The sequence below is a fragment of the Phyllopteryx taeniolatus genome, chromosome 16, assembly GCF_024500385.1.
Source record: "Phyllopteryx taeniolatus isolate TA_2022b chromosome 16, UOR_Ptae_1.2, whole genome shotgun sequence".
In the NCBI taxonomy this organism is placed as follows: Eukaryota; Metazoa; Chordata; class Actinopteri; order Syngnathiformes; family Syngnathidae; genus Phyllopteryx; species Phyllopteryx taeniolatus.
The window spans coordinates 7,185,015-7,212,181 of record NC_084517.1 but is presented as its reverse complement, the minus strand read 5'-3'; the positions used below and the strand labels follow the sequence as shown (position 1 = coordinate 7,212,181).

The 27,167-nt window shown below is 42.7% G+C and overlaps 2 protein-coding genes across 8 annotated transcripts in view; both read right to left on the bottom strand.

The window, feature by feature from the left end:
* Positions 1-317: 317 nt before the first annotated feature.
* cln3 (CLN3 lysosomal/endosomal transmembrane protein, battenin) lies at positions 318-19,386 on the bottom strand. Of its 3 annotated transcripts, XM_061750478.1 has the most exons (15): positions 19,239-19,386; positions 19,134-19,170; positions 17,853-17,949; positions 16,433-16,507; positions 15,450-15,529; positions 14,519-14,604; positions 13,839-13,911; positions 12,368-12,511; positions 9,017-9,153; positions 6,848-6,900; positions 5,839-5,907; positions 5,696-5,751; positions 3,690-3,783; positions 2,772-2,912; positions 318-1,666 (listed from the first exon to the last, which is right to left on the bottom strand). In XM_061750478.1, exons 1-15 carry the CDS (start codon positions 19,285-19,287, stop codon positions 1,550-1,552), a joined length of 1,308 nt encoding a protein of 435 aa, XP_061606462.1. In that variant the 5' UTR covers positions 19,288-19,386; the 3' UTR covers positions 318-1,549. The 3 variants fall into 3 exon arrangements, with proteins under 3 accessions (XP_061606462.1, XP_061606463.1, XP_061606464.1); XM_061750479.1 differs by lacking the exon at positions 9,017-9,153 and having other exon boundaries at positions 6,848-6,947; XM_061750480.1 differs by lacking the exon at positions 9,017-9,153 and having other exon boundaries at positions 6,848-6,944.
* Positions 19,387-22,762: 3,376 nt separating this feature from the next.
* Positions 22,763-27,167, bottom strand: part of dus1l (dihydrouridine synthase 1-like (S. cerevisiae)) — a 37,032-nt gene continuing 32,627 nt past the window's right edge. For 2 of the 5 annotated variants that reach the window (XM_061750477.1, XM_061750476.1), the window contains one exon: positions 22,763-26,236. In XM_061750477.1, coding sequence (XP_061606461.1) covers positions 26,175-26,236 — 62 coding nt within the window. In that variant the 3' untranslated portion in view covers positions 22,763-26,174. The remainder of the gene's footprint in view (positions 26,237-27,167) is intronic. The other 3 variants (XR_009784968.1, XR_009784970.1, XR_009784969.1) reach the window with 2 other exon arrangements.

Here is a 27,167-nt window from a genome sequence, read left to right as displayed (position 1 = left end):
CAGTGGTCGGCTGTATTCTTAACCACCTGGCAACAACTGATCTGTGGTATGATTCCAAATATAAATGCAATTTGTAATAAGGTGATGGAAATCTTACAATCTGGAGACTACGAACTTCACCAAATTGTGAGTCTACTGCCTGGAGAAGCTTTGCCAGGCATCCACTGCAGGCACTTTCAGTTGCTTTTTGTTTGTGTGTTAAACCATTAAGTCATCTTCAACCTTTGTAAAGACTTTGTGCCAATGATCGTACATTTGTATGCAAACGGTTGTATTAACAGTGATTGATAAGCCACTCAATAACAGTGGAGGCAGTGTGCAGGCAGTACTACTAAACTTTATTTATAGAGCACTTTAAAAAAACAAAAATGCAAGGTATTCACAGCAGAACATTTTTGAAATCCCAACCAAAGACTTTTTTCTCCCAAAAAAACATGCCTCAAGGAAAGGAAAAAGTCGAATATGAGTCAGTAAATGCACATTTAGGATTTTTCGTTGATGCCGCCTTGGTTTTATATTGGTAAATGTCTCCCATGATGAAGGAGCCATGCTTAAAGTCCTAGTTTCAAAAGTTATTGATGAGATAAAATTTTAGGCATTCGCTGTTAAAGGCAATCCTCGATAGAGCAAATGGTGTTGGCCCATTGAAATACACTTATTTTTATAACAGTAAAGATCTAAACAGCTTCATAAAAATCATGTAAGTGGCACAATTTACGTGTTGCCCTTCAAACTCTCCAGAGATAGTGCATAAATGATCTTGACTAATCATGAAACCCATTAATACAATAGTAAAGACATGCAATAGTCCCCCCACTTTTACCTATTCATCTATACTGTATTCATTCATAGCTCAGAAATAACACCACATATTTTGCTGTCTGCCTCATCCTGGCACTTCAGCCCGCAGATCCTTCTGGTGTATTCGAATATAACCTATATATAACACAATAAGGCTCACCAGTGGTAGCTTGAGTGACTACGAAGGAGGGTTTGTAAAAGAACCTTGGGGGGGGGGGGAAAGGAACTCTGAAAACACCAAGATGCATTTGTGTTAGTTTTCATGTAAAAGGAATATTAAGCAATAGGAGAAAAATATTTTTTTTTTTAATTCGCATCTTCAGAACACAAATCATGAAACTTCATTTCGGACACAAAACGGTACAGATATTTTGGCATTCAAAGTTTTCAAAATATTACTTTAGAATATTTTTTTCTCCAAAACAATGATGACCTTTTGATCAATAATAACTGGCAACAATTGAAATACACCTGTCAGTACAATTAATTGATGTTTCAAAAGTTAATGTCTTTACCATTATTGATGAAATTATATGAAAATGAGCCAAAATGAGCCATCCGTGACACTCGTTACTGTATCTTGTTTGAGGTTGCATTTGCTCAGGTTGCCACTTTAGTTTTACCTGTCCCCTTTGCTTTCTACTGAGATGGGGCACTTACTATTTTGATACAATTATCCACCTTTTGGAGCCATGCAATACAACTTGTAGCATACTAGTGGGTTTGCGAATGAGTTGTGTAGGCTGAATCAGAGGGAACAGAAGTATCTGTGGACAGGGAAAGCAGTGAGTCCAGCCAAAGCGATACCCACGCTGTCTCCAACGCTGGCAGCAGCCATAGCGAACTCCCTCTGTCGGTCTTCGGTCTAAGAAAAAAATCGATATATACGGATGAACATGGCCAATCTGATTCATTCCCGAAGGAAGAAAATGATCAATATGGACACAATCAATTGTTTACTGTGTACATTATTCAATAAGAGCCGATTGTAGAGATTTTACCAGAGAAAATGGACTGGATGATTTCGAATTTGACATTCAGCATGAAGTGCTTTCAATCATCAGTACGCAAAAGTATAACATCCATCCGCTTTCCATAGCGCTTATCCTCACTAAGGTAGTGGGCGTGCTGGAGCCCATCCCCAGCTGACTTTGGGCGAGAGGCGAGGTACACCCTGAACCGGTCGCCAGCCAATCGCACGGCCACATATAAACAAACAAGCATTTGCACTCACAGTCACACCTACGGGCAATTTAGAGTCTTCAATTAACCTACCATACATGTTTTTGGGATGTGGGAGGAAACCCACGCAGGCACGAGGAGAACATGCAAACTTCACACAGGCGAGGGAGGGCGGATTTGAACCCAGGTCCTCAGAACTGTAAGACAAATGTGCTAACCAGTCGTCCATCGTACCGCAAAAGTGAAACGTTTCCATTTGAATTCATTTGCACAAGTAAACGTGAGGTAGGACAAACACTCGGCCTACTCAAGAAACTGCACAATAAATGAAATCTTCAATGACTTCTTATATAAATTGATGTTTCATACTGCATATGCAATTCAATGGCAATATGTGCTTCTCGAGAGCTGCAGGCATTTTATTTGTCCGCTTGAGGTCACTACACAAGCACATGCCAACCCAAGGTCAGCGCGCTCTGCTTGAATGACGCGGACGTGTCGTGAACAGGCTTGCGTTTTCTGCTCAGAGCCCAGTGGACCTTATGTGAGTCATGGCTGCCACATTAAAATCCTATAGCCAATAAAGCTAACTATCAGAGATGTGCAGGTGAGTAACCGCACGATACTGACCTATTAAAAAAAAGAAAAAAAAAATCTGATGCACTAGATCTGAAATAAGTGAACCGTGATTATGGCGAGGGATTGCTGTATTCGGTATCGAGAGTTCACTTGGAAAACTGGAGTTGCGCTTTGATGCTTAATAGATCAGAAGTAATTCAATGTCAGACCTCTTTGCTAATGAAGTAGAAGGTGTTAACATATGCAGTTCCACCCAGCAGACCCTCATAGATGACGATTGCAAACACCAACCAGGCACTAGGCAGGAATTTGTAACACACTTCCAGCAAGAGCAGCACTGCATTCAACACCTGCGGAGTAAAGACATGACGTAACACTTTCAGGGTTTTCACAGAGGTGGATTTAAGTCACACAATCTACTTCGAACACATACATACGTGTGTCTCAACCCAACATGCACTGCGCCATTCAATGCCGTGATAAGGACGTTAATCAGGATTCTTACCTGGAGATCATTGAATGTGTGTCTTAATTAACCGTTGGCTTTCACTTTGTTTGCATGAAACCCTGACTGTGAGTTGTGTGCCATATAGTAACCTCCCATTGAGTTCCATTTTATGCTTGTGTCAAATATTTTCGATTTGAAGCAACAAATAAACAAACGCACACACAAGAACTTCACCTCATTTTTTGTTTAGCAAGGCCCACAGAGTGTGTGTGCATCAAAGGGAGATGAAAAAAAAAAAGGGTCCTGGTGTGAGATAGTAAACGGAAAGATGTAATAAATAAATGACACGGGTGTGCTGGTGCCCATCTCAGCTGACTCTTGGCGAGAGGCGGGGTACGCGCTGAACTGGTCGCCAGCCAATCGCAGGGCACATATAGACAAACAATCATTCACACACCTACGGGCAATTTAAGAGTCTTCAATCAACCTCCCTTTGTGGAATGTGGGAGGAAACCAGAGCACCCGGAGAAAAGCCACACAGGCACGGGGAGAACATGCAAACTCCACGCAGGCGGGGCCGGGGATTGAACCCGGCCGGGTCCTCAGAACTGTGAGCCCTATGTATAACATGTTCCGATGTATTCTTCTAACTATTCTATTAGGGTTAGGCACAGCTTACCTGTAGTAAAGCAAGGCCCCAGAGTTTCCTGATCTTCACACAACAAAGCGAGGATCGAGAGACAAACACGCCAACCTGATAAAATGTCTGATACCTAACAGAAAAGGAACCACGTTGAATGTTTTAGCAAACACCACCACAATGTCAACCAACTCTAAATGAAATACTTTTCTACTCTTTTTTGGGTTAAGGAAAATGAAATATTTAACAGTATCAGCTCAAGATTTACAAGCCCATTTCCAATGAAGTTGGGACGTTGTGTTAAACATCAATCAAAACAGAATACAATGATTTGCAAATCATGTTCAAGCTATAATTCCTTGAATGCACTACAAAGACAAGATATGTCATGTTCAAACTGATCAACGTTATTGTTTTTAGCAAATAATCATGAACTTGGAATGTTACGGCTGCAACACGTTGCAAAAAAGCTGCGACAGGCGGGTGGCAACAAAGACGGAGAAAGTTGAGGAATGCTCATCCAACACGTGGTTGGAACATCCCGCAGGTGAACAGGCTCGTTGGGTTAGGGCGGGTGCCGGCATTGCTTCCCTCAATTGCGCAGTCATTCACAAGCAAAGATGGGGCGAGCGCGTGAGAAAGTAGTCCAACAGTTTAAGGGCAATGTTCCTCAACGTACAATTGCAAGGAATTGAGGGATTTCATCAGCTACGGTCCATATCATCATCATCATCAAAAGGTTCAGCGAATCTCTGCATGGAAGCGGCGAGGCCCAAAACAGACATTGAATGCCCGTGACCTTCGATCCCTCAAATTTGCAAATCATTGTATGCCGTTTCTATTTATGTTGAACACGACGTCCCAACTTCATTGGAATTGGGCTTGTATTTTCTTTTGTTGTCTCAACTTACAGGTGGATCTTTTGATTTTGGATTTTTTTTTTGCAAAGGTGAAATGCTTTGAATTTATGAAGCAAATAAGAGAGGATTTTGCATGCATTTAGGAAACCTCATGTCTTTGACATCATTCATTCATTCATTCATTTTCCGTATCGCTTCTCCTCACGCGGGTCGCGGGCGTGCTGCCGCCTGTCTCAGCTGACTCTGGGCTGAACCGGTCGCCAGCGAACATATAAACAAACAACCATACACACTCACATTCACACCTACGGACAATTTAGAGTCTTCAATCATTTTTTGGGGATGTGGAAGGAAACCGGAGTACCCGGAGAAAATGCAAACGCCACACAGGCGAGGCCGAACTGTGAGGCAGATGTACTAACCGGTCGACCGCCGGCGTGCCACCTCTTTTACTTCTATGAATGGAAAAGTACAACCTTCATATGTTTCTTTGTTTGAGTGTCATAGTTATTTTCTGTCTTATCAAATATTTTAATGTGCGCACAGTGGAACATTTGGATAGTTTGTCTGCCTCACAGTCGAAGGTTCTGCTGGGTTCCATTTTCAGCTCTGGCCTTTCTGTGTTGTCTTCCTCTCTTTTTTCTGTGTCCCACATTTAAAAAAAATAAAAATACATGGTGGGTTTATTGAAGACTTATCAATTGCCCGTACACTGAAATAAATTGACAGTTATACCCTCGCTTATCGTAGCGGTTACGTTCCAGGTGATTAGTGTGCCATTGCTGCCACATTGAACTCATTCGAGCCTACGAAGCTGACTATCAGAGATGTGCAGGAGAGCAACTGGAGTACATTGATCTTTCAAAAAAATCTGTGATGCACTGAAATAAAGGTGATATAGTGAGGGATTACTGTACTTACTTTGAACATGTGCATCAGTTGCACATGATTAAAATGTGGTAAACCGATGTCATTTTCGAGTAGGGAAAATTTACCACGTTCAAATGAAGTCAATTCCAGGTTTTTTTTCAGCGCAGGTGTGAATGCGAACGGATGTGTGTTTGCCGAAATGGAACGGCAACCAGCCTCGGCTCGATTCCGCGTCCGGGACGAGCGCCGCCTGATTTGTGATCCTGCACAGGTTAAGCGGTACGATATGGATGCGTAGCTCTTCTAATTACTAACCAGCGATACTGCTCTGCATGGGTGAGGAAAAACCTTCGGAAATACAGGAGCTCCATCTGGGGAAAAAGTTTCATTTCAATTACCCTTTCTACGACTCCATCCAAATAAATCGAGTCAATAGGATGCTACAACAGAGAACTTACCAAGCCCTGGTTAATGAAGTATTCAGCATAATAGACTAGTCCCAAGACACAGACAAATGGTAACAGGCTCTGTAGGATTTGCGATGAAAAAGAGTGAAGTCGTGTCATCTTGACAATTACAGTGGATATAAAAAGTGTACACACCCCCATTGAAACGTCAAGCTTTTTTGCTGTAAAAAGACAAGACAGCTATAGACGGGAAAGATTTTCAAAACTTTACATCTTTGTGCCCTATAACCTGTACGACTAATTTAAATAAGAAAATGGAATATTTTATCGGGGGGGGGGGGGGGGGGAACAAAAAACATACAATAACGGTCGTATAAATATGCAAATACCGTGCAACGGATATCGACGCTCAGGCGAAAGACCAGAGAAGACTGGCCTGTCCTGCGATTTCTGATCCACTCAGCGAACCCCAACATTCCTAAAATCTAAGTCACGGCTCGATGAAGCCAACAGAACCACATCATCTGCAAAAAGCAGAGATGCAATACTGAGGCCACCAAACCGGACCCCCTCTACGCCGAGAAATTCTGTCTGTCAAAGTTAGGAACAGAATCGGCGGCAAAGGGCGGCCTCGGCGGAGTCCGACCCTCACCGGGAACGAGTCCGACGTACTGCCGGATATGCGGACCAAACTCTGACTCCGGTCGTACAGGGACCGAACAGCCCGTATCAGGCGGTTCGGTGCCCCGTACTCCCGAAGCATACTCCCATTCTTTTTAAGATTTGGATTTGTGCTTCGGGTCATTGTTGCACTGAAAGATTTTGTTATTTAAGCTGGTTGGTCTCATTGAGATTAAAAACCTTTTCTTCAAGAGAGACCTGGAGTTCCTCTTCATCTTTCAAGCAGAGGCCTAAAGAATGTGTGGTAATATGGACTGGTATTTGAAAAAGAATTGTAATCTTTTTGGGATGATTTTATCACAAAAACCTTTCGTTTGAACAAGGGTGTGTCGACTTTTTATACCCACGCTAGTGTCCATTGAATTGATACTGTACTTACTTTGAAGACATGCAATTTCTCTGTGAGAGTGAGCAGTCCAGACCTCCCGTCCTCTGTTATATTGGAAGAGAAAGATAACAACACGGTGGTCCCAGCCCTGCTATAAATAAGCATCACCATTTCCAGTGTTGCGAACAGTACATCTTCATCGTTACACATACTCAAAACAACATTTGGAACGCCGCTCCAGAGGCATTTTAAAGTTGAACCTAAGCCAGTTTCGTGTTTTGTATCTAAATACATTCAATCTATTTGAAGGTTAGGATTGAAAACGTGCAAAGACCGAGAACAATTTAGTACAACATTTTTAGATATAGCTTAAAACCTTTTTAGGCGGGGCTAAACCTAGCCCTGTGACGACAGTGGGCTGGGGCTTTATAATTTCTCGCATGAAGCCCACCCCCACTATATAGCCGAATATGGCTATTCCCTGGATTTGCGAGTTACTTCGAAATAATAGCTTGGCCTATTTCTTTCTAGCACAACTACGTGCAGTTGGCCACGAAGCTATGCCTACAACCCTAAAACAAAGCATCTTCCCTGAAGTGTTTTCTGTTACTCGGGCTCGTGTCCCTGTTCTGTCGCCCACGCACGGCTCAAACGGCAAGCCCACTGCGAGTTGGCGCACGCCACTGCAAAGTGGCCTCTTACTAACGACTGGATTAGTGCAGTACGCATTAGTCGCAATGGCGGAGGCTCCACAGCCTTGCTCCATGCGCATAGACCCACACAACAGAGATTCCCTGAAGGGAAAGTTAACTGTTTATAACATTCGGTAGGCCGCGAGCTAACGAGCTAGCTCAGTGCAGTGAGGTTGTCCAAAACGTCACCACCTTGCTCAGTTGTTGCGTGTAGTCTCCCCACATAACGGAAACACGGGAAAGCCAACTGTTTCTTCACCATAACCACAGTGCTACACATTATTCAGCCATTATCTGATTATCAATCAATTATCAATCAAAATGTATTTATTTAGCACTTTTTATACACAAGGAATGCGACTCAAAGTGCTTCACAGAGATAAAAAGACAATTCAACTAGGATGAATACAAACCAGACACACCCACACAAACACAGCATCTATTGACTAACAGTACAGCGATAGTACAGAGACATGGCAAGGCACTGAGGATCGAGGCTAGGAAAGACAACATGTGGGGGCCATCCACATCGAGAGGTGCCGCAGCTCGCAACCACAGAGGATGCCACCACAAAAACCGCCACGAGACCGGGCGGGACACCTCACATTGCGCGGAGACCCCCGACCCTGCCGGCCCCAGGCGGCCGCAGGGTGACATCCTCGTGGGCAGACCGAACACACCTCCCAGCACGGAGGCTCCCATGAGTAGAACTTAAAACACTGAAAAACAATAGAATGGGATGGAAAAAACTCAAGATGCAGTCATCTCGCACTTCGAGCAGTTTGAATGCCTAATCTCGCAATAGTCCGGTGGAATGACCATCGTGCAAAGGGCGCCGAGACTTCAAGGAGTGGATGCGGTTTAAAATGACGAGTAGTGCGAAAATGTGGGACAATGTCGATTGTGCAAATGTTGCAGATACTCCTCAGTCAGTGTGCAAATGGGGCAGATGCTACTCTGGCATGAGTGGCCAGTATTGGTCAACAACAGATATGCAAATAAATAGTGCAGCGTGGCGAGGCTACTACAGCGAGTGCACGAGTCATGTATCATTGGCCCCACAGAAATGTGACAACAAACTCAAGACAAAAAAAGAAATTGGCAGCATGCTCCAATAGAATTGTAGGTTAGCTGTTTAAGAAGTTGATGGCAGTTGACGCTGTCTGCTATTACTCCTCGTAATAAGAGAATTGTGAAAATGGAAGCTGCTTTGGCATTGTGGATTGGTGATTGCAGGGAAAAAAAACAGAGTTTGGACACTAACATTATCAGGACAAAGGCCAAATCTTGCCCGACGACGACGACGACGACGACGACAACGAAGAGGCTGAAGAAGGTGCCTCAAGCCAGTACGAGCGCTGCCAGGAGTGATTTTTCTTCATGGGGGTTCTGAGCCCAATTGAATCCAATATTGGGTAACAATTACCACTGAGAGCCCAATTATAACTGATCGATTTTCAGAACAGCGTGTGTTCACATTTAAACACTTAATTTTTGAAAAATGGATTTGTGTCAACTGAGTTTTGACCTTGGCTACGCGTTTCCTGCTCTTCTTGGGATCCCACCATTAGCCGCTCTCTCTCCTCAGAAGTCTCAATGCCGTTATCGCTTTCTCCATGTTTCCACTGAGGAAATGAAGGTGGTGGAACCAGCAGGAAAAAATAGCTAGTGAAGAAATAAAGGAGTAGAAATGACACATTTTTATTCCCAACTCATCATTACTTTCTACTAACTTGCGCTCCTGTACGCCTACAATTCGGTGAACAACTAACCTTTTCTCTAGCCGCACAAAAACCCAGTTTGAATCATCATCATGCATGTTGTTCCACAAGACCTCTGCATATCTCAAAAGACTTACATTTTTGGGGAATTTGTGATACTACCACAAAAGTGTACCAGTTATGGCAATGAGTTGTGAAACCCAAAAACTGGACAAGCAGCTTATTGTAGAATATGTGTATGCGACATACAGTTGATAAAAAGAGAAGAACAAAGGTATGTAGATTCTAAAGAAAGAAAGCACAAGCAGTCATCTCCCTCAGCATCAAAGTTAAGCTTTGTTTGAACCCACGGCATCTTTCTTCTTGTTCCTTGCGGGACAGTTAAGAATGTTACAAAGCGAAACGCATGAAATCTTTGAGTATTCCTCAAACAGCTGAGCAGCTGGTGTTATGAAATTCACATCTCTTTTTGTTGATGCACGGCCTCCCATGAGAAAAGCTTTCATGAAAAATTAAGTCGAATTGAAGCAAAATATATATTTTTTTTAACATCTTAAATCTGTGGAGGTCTTTTATTCATGGTCAAAATACTGGATTTTTCCCCCCCACTAAATGTATTATTAGTGCTTACGAGAGACATACCACTGTTTTTACTTGGCGTCTTGAACCTGTCATTGCAACCAAAGGATTTTGTACAAAGTATTAAATAAGTACCAGTTGGTGTGTTCAATACTTTCTCCCTGCGTCATTTCACATGATTACACACATCTTAATGTCTGATCTGATTTGTTCTACTTTCTTTGTATGTGTGGATTATTTGGCTTGGTCCAAACATCTGGTGAACATTTCATGTCAATAGCACCTTTGGAAATATATTTAGTGAGAAAAACTTACTTCAGCCGCTGTATGTACCCTGGTTATAACTCTCACCCAGCTTTTATATGCTCAGGTATAATGTCATTTGATCAATAACGGTAAAGACATGGCCCACTGAATTTCCAATTGAAAACCAATGAATTTTACTGATATGATGTTTGTTGTTCAAGATGGCGCCTAACCGTGTGGTCGCCTCGGTTACGTGCTCTGTAGTACTGTCCATGGTTTTGTGTTTTTCATTCGTCTTTGGAGACATTACGCGACTCACTTACACAAGGGAAGACATAACTCTAACCCGAAACATTAGGGAGTCTACCCCGGACTTTCTTCAATTTTCACAAACCCACTCAGTTTTTTCCTCCGCGGTCTACGCCGCACGGAGGTGAAGGCACACCACAGAGGGAAGCGAGCTGGAGTGCAGGTCAAGATTCCGAATGCCGCTCCCGTCGATTCCCCTCGCAAGTCTACGCTCCCTAGCCAACAAAATGGACACGCTGCATCTCCTCACAGAGACCAGTAGAGACTGGACGTTCCACCGCCCTGCGCTTCATGGAGACATGGCTTTGTGAAGAGATCCCCGATGGCGGCGTGATGCTTCCGGGCTTCCGACCACACTGGGCAGACCGCGTCACGGACCTACGCGAGGATGCCGTTCGTGGACTTCAGCTCTACGTTCAACACATCATCATCCCCGAACTCCTCTCCTCCAAGCTTCTCCAGCTCAGCGTCTCGCCTGCCATCTGCCAGTGCATTGACAGCTTCCTGACGGGCAGGACGCAGCAGGTGAGGCTGGGGGAGGCCACCTCATCCACACGCAGCACCAGCAGGTGAGGCTGGGGGACGCCACCTCATCCACACGCAGCACCAGCACTGGGGCACCCCAAGGATTTGTCCTCTCTCCGCCGCTCTTCTCTCTCTCCACAAACGACAGCACCTCAAGCTGTCTTTATCATGAATGCCACTGGAGAGAGCCACATTATGCTTTGGCAAGACGCCAGAGGCATCTGTGAGCTGCAGAGCCAGGATAAAGCAGCCATTTTGCAACAGAGCTATGAATGAATATGTATGAATTTGTGAAATTTGGAAGTATTGCATGTCCTTACCGTTATTATGACTGCTTTAAACAAAATAGTGTCATCGGTTTAATGAGTCGTTAGGATCATTTATGCACCCGTATCCACAGAGTTCGAAGGGGATTTGCATTTAGCGGTATTGATCGAATTACAGTGGGTACGGAAAGTATTAAGACCCCCTTAAATGTTTCACTCTGCTATATTGCAGCCATTTGCTAAAATCATTTAAGTTCAATTTTTTTCTCATTAATGTAAACACAGCACCCCATATGGACAGAAAAAACGGAATTGTTGAAATCTTTGTAGATTTATTCAAAAAGACAAACTGAAATATCACACAGCCACAATTATTCAGACCCTTTGCTGTGACACTCATATATTGAACTCGGGTGCTGTCCGTTTCTTCTAATCATCCTTGAGATGGTTCTCCACCTTCATTGGAGTCCAGCTGTGTTTGATGATACTGATTGGACTTGAGTAGGAAAGCCACACCCCTGTCTGTATAAGACCTTACAGCTCACAGTGCATGTCAGAGCAAATGAGAATCATGAGGTCAAAGGAACTGCCCTGAAGAGCTCAGAGACAGAATTGTGGCAAGGCACAGATCTGGCCACGGTTACAAAAAAAATTCTCCTGCACTTCAGATTCCCAAGAGCACAGTGGCCTCCATAATCCTGAAATGGAAGACGTTTGGGACGATCAGAACCTTTCTGAGAGCCGGCCGTCCGGCCAAACTGAGCAATCGGAGGAGAAGAGCCTTGGTGAGAGAAGTCAAGAAGAACCCAAAGATCACCGCGGCTGAGCTCCAGAGATGCAGTCGTGAGATGGGAGAATGTTCTAGAAAGTCAAGCATCACTGCAGCCCTCCACCAGTCGGGGCTTTATGGCAGAGTGGCCCGACGGAAGAACCATCTCAAGGATCAGAAGACATTTTGTTTCATAAATCTGCAAAAATTTCAACAATTCCGTTTTTTTCTGTCAATATTGGGTGTTCTGTGTACATTAATAAGGAAAAAAATGAACTGAAATTATTTTAGCAAATGGGTGCAATATAACAAAGGGTGACAAATTTAAGAGGGTCTGAATACTTTCCGTGTCTGCAATTCTTTGTGCCAAACACGCAGCAAAAAGCAAGCATGATGTAGAAGATGAGCCAAGACAATTTTCCTATTTACACGTGTCATTTGTATGTATTTTTTTTCTCACTTACCTAATCAGCATCGTGACTGGAATGATCAGCATGATTAAAAGTGTAACCTGGGGTGAAAGGCCAACTTGAGTCAGGCTTGAATAAAGGAGGGCTCCCACAACACCAGCCCCACCAGTCCCTGAACCCCAGGCCCCAAGTACATCCCTAGAACAGGTGGGAAACAAATGGTAATGTTAACGTTTGCTGTTGCTGTTTGAAAAAAACCCATCATACTAAGTTAGTAAATTACAAAGTAATGATCACAGGCAATAGCGTTAAGAATGACATGCAGTTAAGGTCCACATGTATTTGGACAATGACAGAGGCTATGATTTGACTTTTATCCAATACCACAATTGATTTCGACTAAAACTATCGTGTTCGAGAAATGCAGACTTTCAGCTTTAATTTAAGCGCTTTCACAAAAATACTGTCATTTAACATTTGGGGTATACAGCCATTTCATGCAGAATTCCTCTGAATAATCACAATTTGTAATTTTTTTATCATTTTGCTGATTTGTGCTGATATTTAACCTGATGGATTGTGTTTTTTCACTGGAGATTGGGGGTTGTTGTGAGCTTGTCAACCACACCAAACACAGTGCGAGTATTGTTGAAGTTCTTACTGATGAGTTCATAAAAGTGTTGCTGTCTAGCCCTGACGAACTCTGGGTTAAAGTTAGTATTAAAGTATTCAATAAATAACAGTTGGTGTGTTCAATACTTTTTCCCTGTGTCATTTCACATTACACACAACTTAATTTCTGAGCTTATTTGTTCTACTTTCTTTCTATGTATGGATGACTTGTGTTGTTCCCAACATCTGCTGAAATGTTCATGTCAAGAGCACCTTTGGAAATCAAAACCAGTGGAAGAATGATTGGCCACTCATGAAATCAGGCGCCAAACCACGCACCCTGCGCGACAGTCACACAGTCGGTCGGGTTCGCCGGGATCGCTCGGTGTGCGGCAGCACGATTGTGAAAGTGACAAGTCTTCCCGCTTAAAGAAACGCCTACATCCGCCGGCCAATCAGATGACAGTGACGTCAATGGCTGTCCTCGGACTGCGTTTTAGAACCAGGTCGGAGGAGGTTCTGAGGAACTCGAAAAAGTGTACTGGGAAAGCAACCACAAAGGGCGGAACCAGGCTGCTTGGGGGAAGAACCGTCACATTGGAAAAGGGGCCTTTTGTAATCTGGCTTTCCTGTTCTACGTTACTTGTGGTGTGCACCTTGTTGTAAACTTATATTCACATTCACAATAGTGAATAGTGAACTCAACCCTGGAAAAAGAACAATTCACATAGATCATTAAAAGCTCAAAATTAATATGACATTCATTCCAATGATGAGTGTATGAATTTGTGCAAACTGTGGACCAGAAATGTGCAGACAGATTGTATTGTGGAATCCTTCCCCATTAAATATTATCGTCTTAACCCCATTTTAGGACAAGTCGGAACAACAGAACAATCGGAAGGTAATGTACCTGCTATAGAAGACTGTGAGGGAAAGGAAGGTTAACTCTCCAAATCCTGAGCTGGTACTGGCAAAAATAACACCTAGAAGTATACAGTGTTCGAAGAAAATTAGTTTTGCACAGATCAGTCTTTCAGATCTTTGGGGGGCATGAAATCTTAACAGCTACAGTGTACCTTTAACAAATTAAAAACAAAGTTAAGGTTCCTAACGCGAGTTCCTATCCCAGGGGCTTCGCTAGGTTTTGACATTTGGAGTAGTTTAGCCCCCCCACAATAATAATAATCGTCATCATCGACGAAAGGGTATTGTATTGCCGGTGTGCTTGCTCATGTAGTGAATGCTTCATTTTCTAAAACTATCATTGACCGGGGTATGGGCATTTTTGGGATACATCGGTTTTAGGGGGGCTAACACAATAAAACTTCGCCATAAACACATACGACCAAATAATTTTGAGGGCTTGACAAGTTTTTAGGGGGGGGCATCAGGTGTAAAATAACCTAGCGACGCCCCTGTCCTATCCTATCTATCCCTGGTATTCAGTGTATAGCAAAACACTATTTTGTATTTCAAACATACCCACATGTTGAAAAATTTGGCAATAAACCGATGTGTATCCATCTCAAGAAGTCTCAAGTCAGCTACCGCTCTAATTCTATATGAAGTGATGATAAAAAAGCCCATTACCGATAATGCTCATCCACACAGTTGAAGAGAAGGAAACAACAAGGAAACTTGTCGCAGCCATGATGACACAGAATAAGATTCGAAATCTGGAAAGAAAACCAACATTTACAAACAAAGTTCTAAAAATGACATAATAATGCAACACGTTTTTGCTTCTATTTTCTGTCAATTGAAAATTAGAATATATGCAGCAGCGACTGCATACAGTATGTATATAAACAACCGCCAGTGCACTTTTTCAGAGCTGACTTATTCTGCTGGGATTTTCATTCCATTTTCCATTCATATTTTGTTCTTTTGAGTACTTTGTTCAGTGTGGGTCAGTTAGTTAAATTGATGACTTATTTTGCTTTGACACAACTCAAGAGTAAAAAAAAAAAAAAAAAAAAAACTGCTATGGCTGTGCGATATTTCAGTTTTTCTTTTCTAATAACTGCAAAAATTTCAACAATTCCGTTTTTTCTGTCAATATGGGGTGCTGTGTGTACATTAATGAAGGAAGAAAAAAACAAATGATTTTAGCAAATGGCTGCAATAAAACAAAGAGTGAAACATTTAAGGGGGTCTGAATACTTTCCGTACCCGCTGTATACTGTATATACACTGTACATATAACATCAGACCAGAGCCCAGTTGCAGGCTGTACAAATACGCCACAGCAGGTTGAAAGATGCTGGCATGCGAGACATAAATGGAGTGGCATAATCAGGTGGCAGGAACAGTGTACCAGGACATCTGTACCAAATATGGACTATGGAATATGGTCCCAGAAGAAAAATGGCAGAAACCACCAAACAGCCAGGCAAAGATCCTGTGGGACTTCCAGATCCAGACTGACAAACTGGTGATGGATTACCAGCCTGACATAGTGGTGGTGGATCAACATCAAAAGACAACAATTTATTACAGATGGAGCATTTTTTCCCATTACCCATGAGGCACTTTGTGGATAACAAGTGGAGCAGACAGCTTAATGATGAGGGTTGGGAGTATGTCAGCTAATAGTACAGCCTGGGAGGGAAAAAAAAGGAAACAATCAGAGAATCCCCAGAAACATGATTAGCTTATGGCTCAAGAATTCTAGCGCATTGTGTTTTACAAAATGACCTAAGCACCGTAAATGTACACCATGGTGAATTGGATCTAATTTACACAAACCGATAGACAGTCATGTCACATTTACTTGTGGTATTTTCAAAATATCGTTACTAAACTTGGTACACAGTGTTAAGGGAACTACATTAAAAAGAAAACTGAGCATGATCGCTTCAAAAACATGGCCGCCATCACCCTAAACATTATTTAGGGTCAAGGTTTACAGCAAATTTGCCAAGCTGCAATTCATCCAATCGTTATAAACCTTTTTAAAACATACAAACAAACGACCATTCGCACTCACATTCACACCTACGGGCAATTTAGAGTCTCCAATGAATGCGGGAGGAAAGCGGAGTGCCTGGAGAAAAGCCACGCAGGCACGGGGAGAACATGCAAACTCCACACAGGCGGGGCCGGGGATCGAACCCCGGTCCTCGGAACTGTGAGGCAGACGCTCTAACCAGTCGTCCATCGTGCCGCCGTATTTAAAATTTCGATGGAATTTTGTTTTTAAGTTACTGTTCTAATATCATTATTATTATTGTCTTTATTCCTAATCTTAAATACTTCTGATGGACTGAACAACTGTGTCCTAGATTGATTTGTTCAACACATCACCTGGTATGTTATCCATTCCAAACATTACAACTGTCTCCAGTACTCCAGCACTCATTCATTGAAATTGCCTGCCAAATTAAAATAAGGACCATAGTCTTAGACCTGCTCCACATGCCATAATTTGTTTTTTTAATAATACATATAATTGGATATTTCATCATTGATGAGATTATTTATAGTGTAATTATTCCCACTTACCGCGGTTGAGACAGAACTGCAGTCATAGCAACTGCTGTTGCCAAATTCTGTATCCAGTGTAATTAAGGAGGGTTTCTGTAAAAAAACAAAAAAAGAAACAAGTTTAAAGTGAAGAACATTCTTTCCAACTTTATTTGAAAATAGTCTAGATTGTCTTATCAACCATATATATATATATATATACATATATATATATATATATGTATATATATATATATATATATACATATATATATATATGTATATATATATACATATATATATATATGTATATATATATACATATATATATATATATATATATATATATATATGTATATATATATATATATACGTATATACATATATATACATATACATACATATATACATATACGTATATATACATATACATATATACATATATATACATATACATATATATACATACATATATATACATATACATATATATACATACATATACATATATATACATATACATATATATATATATATATATATACATATACATATATATACATATACATATGCATATACATATATATATATACATATACATATATATATACATATACATATATATATATATATATACATATACATATATATATACACATACATATATATACACACATACATATACATATACACATATATATATATACACACATACATATATATACATACATACATATACATACATATACATATATATATATATATATATATATATATACATGTAATGTGCGCATGCACAATAGTCACATCGCAAAGGTCCCTATATCCCACAAGCATAATTTTGTTGTGAGCGTTGTCTGTGCTGTTGCAATGCCATTCAATTCAAAATTTGAATTGCAGCCAGACCAGTCGACCAGTTGCAGTTAACCTTAACCCTCCTGGAACTCATGAAAACTAGCTGCAGGACCCCGTACAGTGCACGACACGACTGGATTGTTCAGTTGCGTTTGGCTGCATTTCGTGGTGTGTGGCCGGCTTTAGCAGCCGCAAGTGACTCGGGGCTCACTCTCAGTGCAACGAGGGATTGCAAGCAAGGGCGCCGACCATAGATCAAATATGTACTCTATTCAACTATGAGGATTTTTACTTGAGCGACCTGCCACATTCCAAGAACACGTATGGTCGGTTAACGTACGACTGAATTGGCCTTGTGTGACAATGTGAGTGTCACTCAACCCCGCTTCTTGCCCAAAGTTGCTGTGGATGGATGGATGGACGGACGGACGGACAGGAAGTTCAACTGTACAATTTAGTAAGTTGAACCATTAGCATTCAACAACTGGGTGTAGCAACCGTAACTAAATAATTGATTGAGAGGTGTGTCTCACAACCTTTGTTCAAACAATAGCTCGGACACTTTGGAGACACTTGAAATATGATTAAAATAAAGCCAACGTACAAATATGGTGGTGTTTTCGGACTGTTGTTTTTTAAGGATGTCTTGAGCAGCACTGAGCATAACCACATATGCAAAGTTGTTGCACAATCCAATGAGCCTGAAAAGGTAAACAAAGAGAATAGGAGTTACACATTAATAACACATTTTATTTCCCTCATCGATCAATCTATCCATAGATCGATCGATCTATCTACAGAAACAGTTGATAGATCCATAAATGACAACTAACATGCAGAAATAAAAAACTAATATGAATTCATCAATTATTGAAGATCAATTTGAGATGACGAAGCCTCACTTTTGGTAAAGAGAATTTGTAAAAAAAAAAAAAAAAACATGAAATAATTATTATGGCTATGTAAGGTTTTACCTATTAGGACATCACATCTGCCTCACAGTTCTGAGGACCCACGTTCAAATCCGGCCTCGCCTGTGTGGAGTTTGCATGTTCTCCCCGTGCCTGTGTGGGTTTTCTCTGGGTCCTCCCACATCCCAAAAACATGCGTGGTAGGTCGATTGATGACTCGAAATTGCCCGTAGGTGTGAATGAGAGTGCGGATGGTTGTTTGTTTATATGTGCCTGGCGATTGGCTGGCGACCAGTTCAGGGTGTATGTAGACCGCCTCTCACCCAGAGTCAGCGTCAGACCCTAATCATCTACACCTGATAACACCTGGACAGGTTTCCCCAGGTGTTATTAAATTGTTTCAGTTTGGTTTAATTGTCTCAGTTGGGTTCAATATGGGGAAGACTGCAGACTTGATAAGTGGCCAGAAGACCATCTTTGATACCCTCCATAGGATGGGTAAGCCACAAAGGTTCATAGCTAAGGAGGCTGGCTGTTCACAGAGTACTGTGTCCAAGCGGCTGTGGATCAGTAGGTAGAGCAGGTCGTCCAGTGACTGAAGGGTAACTGGCTTGAATCCCTGCTACGACTGTCCGCATGTCGAAGTGTCCTTGGGCAAGTCACTGAACCCTAATTTGCTCCCGGTGGCAATTATTATTTTGGAGGTGGCTTTCGCCGCGAGATGGCGACTTATTACCGTAATGCCGAGTATGAACCACATTAGGGGCGGCTAGCTTGACTTCTTTACCAGTGAAGGCTAGCATGACCGCAGTCAAACATCCACAGTCGTCCGCAACTTATGGAAAGGAGGACAAATACTCCCTATGGCATCTGTGCAGTCAGCTGACTGACATAACAAACATATTTCACGCACACAAGCCCTCAGTTTCAAGACAAACCAAACCGAAGTCCGAGAAAGAAGAAAGGCAACTCACCAAAACCCGCTCCAATTGCGCCATAGTTGAAAACGATCTGTAAAGAAACGATGAGAAAGCGCATTATAAAACAGTGGATGCAAAACTCATTGCTTTTTAACTGACCATTCGTGTGGAAGTGTTGAATCGGATTTGTGTTGAGACGCCTCTCCATTTATAAACGGCGGTATGATAAATGAGAAACATCAGTAATGCCACGATGAATTGTAAACACTAAGGTCACCGGACCCACTTACCATAGACTTTATGTGTAGACACCTGATTCAGCTGCATCTGCCGTTACTCCGAAACGTCAGTGCGACCGCCATGTTGGATGTGGCGCATCTGCAGGACAGTGTGATTAAGGATAGAAATGGTAATGTGTTGACTGTCGTCAGTAGTTTATCAGTTTGAACATTAAATATCTTTGTCTTTTTAGTGTATTCAATTAAATATAGGTTGAACATGATTTGCAAATCATTGTATTCTGTTTTTTTAAATATCTTTGTCTTTTTAGTGTATTCAATTAAATATAGGTTGAACATGATTTGCAAATCATTGTATTCTGTTTTTATTTATGTTTAACACAACGCCCCAACTTCATCGGAATTGGGGTTGTATTTCTCATCTTTACCCTTTCATCCAATATGGCTTCCGACCTGAACTTGGACATGATTGGACCATCTATGGAATAAAACCCCAAACTAAGATAACACATCATACCAGAATCACTATATCTTTATTGTCCCTGCTAACATTTGTATCTGTTGAAGTCACTGAGGAATTCTGTAGATGTTTTTGGTTATTAGCTCTTAATAATAGTGTTCCCACAGGTGTCGAGGCATACATCCTTACCACCATATTGTTTTAAATTCCTGGGAATTATTCAATTACAATTAACGTCGTAAATTGCAGCCAACTAAACAAGCAATTTCCTCCGAAACTGTTGTCAATCCACAGTCCACTTGAGGAGACAGCTTCTTTCCTTCTTCACCTGCTTAGATGAGAAAATCTCCAACAAATTACATAAATATGATGAAACTGAAAAACTCCACTTTTGGGAGTAAGTATGCGAAAAATCCCTGCAGACCAATTATGCATAAAATACACAACAACAGTGATTCAAAACACAATCAATCATTCACACCTGTCATATCCCAAGTTGGAGCAGCAGCAGACCTGACAAGTCCTGGAAACAACAGTGATACTGATACAGCCTGTACCTTGGGGTTCACCCCGGTGGACGAGAGGGTAGCCTCCCTCTGCCTTCGGGTGGAGGGACAGGTCCTGACTGTTGTTTGTGCCTATGCACCGAACAGCAGTTCAGAGTACCCACCCTTTTTGGAGTCGTTGGATGGGGTGCTGGAGATCGCTCCCGCTGGGGACTCCATCGTTATGCTGGGGGACTTCAATGCTCACGTGGGCAATGACAGTGAGACCTAGAAGGGCGTGATTGGGAGGAACGGCGCCCCCGATCAGAACCAGAGTGGTGTTCTGTTATTGGACTTCTGCGCTCACCACGGATTGTCCATAACGAACACCATGTTCAAGCATAAGGGTGTCCACACGTGCACTTGGCACCAGGACACCCAAGGTCGCAGTTCGATGATCAACTTTGTGGTCGTGTCATCGGACTTGCAGCCGGATGACTTGGACACTTAGGTGAAGAGAGGGGCGGAGCTGTCAACCGGTCACCACCTGGTGGTGAGTTGGCTCCGATGGTGGGGAAGATGCCGGTCCGACCTGGCAGGCCCAAACGTCTTGTGAGGGTCTGCTTGGAACGTCTGGCAGAATCCCATGTCAGAAGGAGTTTCAACTCCCACTTCTGGCAGCTGTGGTCGTAAGGTAGTCGGTGCCTGTTGTGGCAGCAATCCCCGAACCCATTGGTGGACACCAGCGGTGAGGGATGCCGTCAAGCTGAAGAAGGAGTGTGGGACTCCTGAGGCAGCTGATGGGTACCGACTGGCCAAGCGGAATGCAGCTTTGGTGGTGGCTGAGGCAAAAACTAAGACATGGGAGAAGTTCGGTGAGGCCATGCCATGGAGAACGATTTCCGGACGGATTTGAGGAAATTCTGTTCCACCATTCGGCGTCTCAGGAGAGGGAAGCAGTGCACCATCAACACTGTGTATAGTGAGGATGGCGCACTGCTGACCTTGACTTCGGACGAGTCAGTGGGAAGAATACTTCGAAGACCTCCTCAATTCCACCGACACACCTTCCCATAAGGAAGCAGAGTCTGGGGTCTCTGAGGCGGGCTCTCCTATCTCTAGGGTTGAGGTCACCGAGGTGGTTAAAAAGCTCCTTGGTGGCAAGGCCCCGGGGGTCGATGAGATTCGCCCGGAGTTCCTAAAGGTTCTGGATGTTGTGGGGCTGTCTTGGTTGACACGCCTCTGCAACATCGCGTGGACATTGGGGACAGTGGCTCTGGATTGGCAGACTGGGGTGGTGGTCCCCCTTTTTAAGACGGGGGACCTGAGGATGTGTTCCAACTACAGGGGGAATCACACTCCTCAGCTTCCCTGGTAAGGTCAATTCAAGGGTGCTGGAGAAGAGGGTCTGTTGGGAAGTCGAATCTCAGATTCAGGAGGAGCAGTGTGGTTTTCGTCCTGGCAGTGGCAGAGTGGACCAGCTCTACAACCTCGGCACAGTCCTCGGGGGTGCATGGGAAGAAGGCAAGCTACCAAACATCAAAGTGTTTGTAATAAAAATGACGATAGTAGAGACTAAATTATTATTTAGAGAAGTAAGGGCGCTCTTTCCACATCAAAGTGGGTTCAGGAAAGGAAGGGGAACAATGGACTCTGTGATTTGTCTCGAAAATAAAATAAGAAAAGCACAAGCCAACAAAGAATCAGTACGAGCAGTATTTTTTTATATTGAAAAAGCATATGATATGTGTGGAAGGAGGGGTTATTGATGAAACTGTATAAAATGGGGATTAATGGAAGAACATTTAATTGGATCCAAGATTGTTTGTTGGACAGGCAGATTCAACTAAAGCTGGGCACCATTTCTACTGCCTTAAGGTGGAAAATGGCACACCTCAGGGGAGTCTTATCAGTCCGTTGTTGTTTTCTATTATGATTACTAATGTTTTTTGCAGAAATAGACCCAGATATAGGCACGGTGGACGACTGGTTAGAGCGTCTGTCTCACAGTTCTGAGGTCTGGGGTTCAATCCCCGGCCCCGCCTGTGTGTAGTTTGCATGTTCTCCCTGTGCCTGCATGGGTTTTCTCTGGGCACTCCGGTTTCCTCCCACATCCCAAAAACATGCATGGTAGGTTAATTGAAGCATGCGAGTGCGAATGGTTGTTTGTTTCTATGTGCCCTGCGATTGGCTGGCAACCAGTTCAGGGTGTACCCCGCCTCCTGCCCGATGATAGCTGGGATAGGCACTCCCGCGACCCTTGTGAGGATAAGCGGCTCAGAAAATGGATGGATAGACCAAGATATAGGAAAGTCATTGCGGATGATGGAGCACTATGGAAGAGAGGCAATAATATCCAGTTTATTCAAGATAAGATCCAGAAAGCAATTGGGATGGTTGAGAAATGGTCATATAGATGGGGATTTAAGTTTTCTGTTGGAAAGACAAAGGTAGCGTTGTTTACAAGGAAACAGATAAAAGATGTGCCGATAAAGACTCTTTGTTTTTTAGGTGTTGTATTTGACTCAAAGACGACATGGACATGACATGCTTGAAAGACATCTCCAGCTAATGCAGTACAGGTTGAGATGGGAGAAATGTTTTTGCAATTAAGATATATACAGCTTATGATGAACTACTGGGCAAAATTGCAGAGTCACAAAAATAAACCGCATCCAACTGCGAAGGTTCTTCAGCCATGTTGGGAGAGTGGCAAAGCCAAGATAGATAGTTATGGGTGGACAGCAAATAAGTTGGGCAAGTCAAATAGGACCAACAACAAAAATATACAGTGCAGCAATTTATCATACAGCAACACCTTTTTGGATATATCTTCCGGTGGTAGTAGATCTTCATATACAAGAAAGAGTATACAGTAATAAAGGAAAGGGTGATTGGGAGAAAGTAGTCGAAAGGAGACTTAAGGCCTCTTTATATTCCCGCAGTCGCGCGGACGACAACGCCCGCATTGCATCACGTGACCGACGAATTGCCCCGTGCAGCACCTCTGCGTCGCTTGCAGTGCACCCGACAAAACTAGTTGCTGCGCGTCGAACGCCGCGGAGATCATCTCTCGTGATTGTTCCGTTTCAGTCACATGCTGTGATGACGTACCAGCGTGCCCGGTGGTCCTACATTCCATCTACGTCGCCGCCTTCTTGATAGATTTTGCAGCATAATTAAACGCATCATCTGGTCATCTAGGTCCATTTGTTCTGTCGTGGTCGCCATTGTTGTTGCTTCGCTCCTTGTTACTGAAAGGAAAGTAAAAACGGCTACCGGAAATGGCAAAAAGAACATGCAGAAGAAACTCCACCCTGTGGTGTCCTATCCAATACCAGCCCTAACGCCACCCCCGACTTGGAGGAAAACTACAGCACACTTTCAAAACAGCGCGCGTGGGTTGCGCTCGAGTATAAAGGCAAACTACGCGTGGGACAGCCGCAGTGACAGCCCGGTCGCCGTCCGCGAGAGTATAAAGAAGCCTATAAAACAACACATGCATGGTACACCAATGTTTTTAGGGTTAGGGTTCAAAAGATAATGGAAGAACAGAATTTGCATGTGTCACTCCATATTTAAATATATACATTCAGGAATGGACATCAGATCACGTAGCAGAATATACAGTGGGATTGCTCGCAATCACGATGGCACTACAGTTGATTGAACAAAACAGGTTAAAGCGGGTTATAGTCTGTTCCGATTCAGCATCAGCATCAGCATTATTGTTTTTAAAGAACATGATATCACAAAGTAGGTCAGATGTGTTATTGGATATTTATGAGATATTGTATAGATTAAGTAAATTAGAGACGAGCGTCAGGTTTATGTAGGTTCCAGAACATATAGGGAATAAAGGGGAATGAAAAAGATGATTATTTTGCAAAACAAGCACTTAAACAAGAAGAATAGTTGGGAATATCATTTGGGATGGGGTGAGGCTTATGTTAAAAACAATCAAAACAGAATGGCAAAAACTGGAACGGAGATCACACAGGACGGCATTTCTATAGAATACAGCAGACGGTGGGAGGCATAAAGGCAGCGGGTAGAAACAATTATAACACGATTACGATGAGGACATACGGGGCTAAATGCATTTAATTGGGAAACATGGTACAGGGTTGTGTGAATGTGGAGTAGAGGAGGCGAGTGTTGAACAAGTTATTGTCAAAGGTATGAGGGAGGCTCAGAGGAGTTGAAAAGTGGGGCGACACAATTGAATCTTAGAAATGTACTGAAGACAAGATCAAAGCCTTGTTTCAGTTTTTAAATGAAACAGGATTGATAAAGACGATCCATTTGAAAGTTTATTTGGTTTTTAATTGATCTATTTTGCTCCCTAGTACTGTACATATGTATAGACATACTCTGAGCCACACTCCAGCACAGTAGGTGGCAGTAATGCATCTTGAACGTTTGACACCAACGACAAAAAAAAGAAGACTTCTTGCCATCAACTTAACCCTCATACAAAGAATGACACATAACACAAGGTCCGCTATTGTTTGAAATTGCTCCCTACATCGTGTGGTCGCCATTTTGGGTGTTGGATTTGTATACACACGAGGACACACTTTGTACTGGTCTGTGAATCCTTAAGGTGCCTTTTGGCAAATTCCAAGCGGGCTGCCATGTGCCTTTTCGTGAGAAGGGGCTTCGGTCTGGCCAATCTACCATAAAGGCCTGATTGGTGGAGTACGTTAGCAATGGTTGACCTTCTGGGTGGTTCTCCTATCTCCACAAGGGAACACTGGCGCTCCGCCTTAGTGATCATAGGGTTCTTGTTCACCTCTCTGACCAAGACTCTTCTTCCCCGGTTACTAAGCTCGGTCAGACGGCCAGATCTCGGAAGGGTCCTGGTGGTTCCAAACCTCTTCCATTTCTGAATAATCGAGACCACAGAGCTTTTTGGGACCTTCAATGCTGCTGAAATTCTTTTGTAACCTTCCCCAGATTTGTGCCTTGACACAATCCGGTCTCGGAGGTCTGCGGACAATTCCTGAGACTTGATTGCTTTTTTTCTGCTCTGATATGCACTGCCAACTATGAGACCTTATATAGACAGGTGTGTGCAATTCTAAATGATGTTCAATCAACTGAATTTACCACAGGTGGACTCCAAGTTGTAGAACCATCTCAAGGATGATCAGTGGAAATCAGACGCACCTGAGCTTAAGTTTGAGTGTCATAGCAAAGGGTGTGAATACTTACTGTATGTACCTATTATGTTGGAATGTTTACATTTTTCACAAATTTACACAAATGTCTGAAAATGTTTTTACTTTGTCATTAGGTGTTATTTTATGTAGATTATTTTAAAGAAAACTATACTCAAATCAGCTGTAAACTAAGTCCGTAACATAGCAAAATGTGGCAAACGTGAAGGGGTGTCAATGCGTTCTGGTGGCACTGTAATTAAGGCCATATGAAGAGGCAACCCTGGCTGGCGCTCCAGCTTTAATCGTGTAGTTGTGGTGTGGTGGTATTTTTAGATCGAATGCCGATGTCTTGGGGACACACTAGCAATTATCAAACGTTCTCCCGGCAACATCATAACGATGGAACCTTTTATGACGGGCTGACATCGGTGCGATATGTTTGCTGTCTGGAATATGACTTAACTTTTCCTCACTGGGTAACTGGGCATTGTGACAAAAAACACACTTTGAACGTCACAAGTTAAAGGATTTGGCTTTGAAGTGCTATTTTGAATCTTTTTTTAATAATGGTATTGTGTGTTTGTTACCTGAGAAAATACAGGTCGTTTAAGCGGCAAAACGTATAACAATTCTGAGCATATGCACAAGGTTTATGAAGGAAGACAGGGTAGTGGTAGGGTCCATGGTGGACGCTCTGCCTTGTACTCCTTGTACTGTGGAAGGCAGCAGTTTTTATCTCAATTTCTTTATCTCACATCCTCTTGAGCTTTACTTGCATCTGCCTTGGTCTTGAACTTGAGTCCATGGCCTGTCAACCAGGGTGAAAACATACCGTACTGTTTTATCATCCAAGACAGTGATTCTCCAACTTTTACACCAAGTACCGCCTCCGAAAGTACTGAGCTCTCCACCATAATAGTACCACCATAATGAACAACATTAAAATACAGTAGCATAGTAGGCTCAAGTCTTCATCAGAAAACAAGGCAGAGGTTTTAGTCCTAAAAAGCATACAGTTATGGCCAAAAAGATTGGCACCCCTGTGCTTCTGTCAGATAACGCTTCTCCCGGAAACCAAGGCTTCGGTACACGTTAATTGTTGTTTGTTTGTATTGAAACAAAAAAGTCGAAAAAATGCCAAATCTGATCACTTCCACTTGGGTTGGGGGAATACAAATAAAACAAATAAAAAAATCTACTTACTCTGATAAATTGACTTCAAAAATAGTTGGACACAGATATCTCCGCCTCGAAGTACCGCCTGCGCCATGCAAGCCACCTTCCATACAGACATATCCAGACCGCCCTTCTACTGTATTCAAACCCCCTTCACAGAGTATTACCAAAGAAAGTTGGTACTGCAGGCACGAACATTAATTGAGTACGGCAGTTAGTCATACATATTCAGCTGCAATGGGGATATAACATCTTGCCTTGACTCTCCCGGTTGTTACGATCTGTGACCAGGATTTGAACTACGGTTTTCTGTCTCCCAACACGGCTGTGTTTACACCTTTTTTAATGTGTGTGCATTCATCATAACTTATCGTTTAGCTCTTTCTTCACCACAACAGACCGATACAAAGTCCGTATCACTGCAGATGCTGCACCGATCCGCCTGTCGCTCTCCCGTTCCATTCTTCCCTCTCTCGTGAAAAAGACACCAAGATACTTGAACTAGTCCCCATACCGGAAAGGGCACTCCACCCTTTCCCGACTGAGGACCATGGTCTCAGATT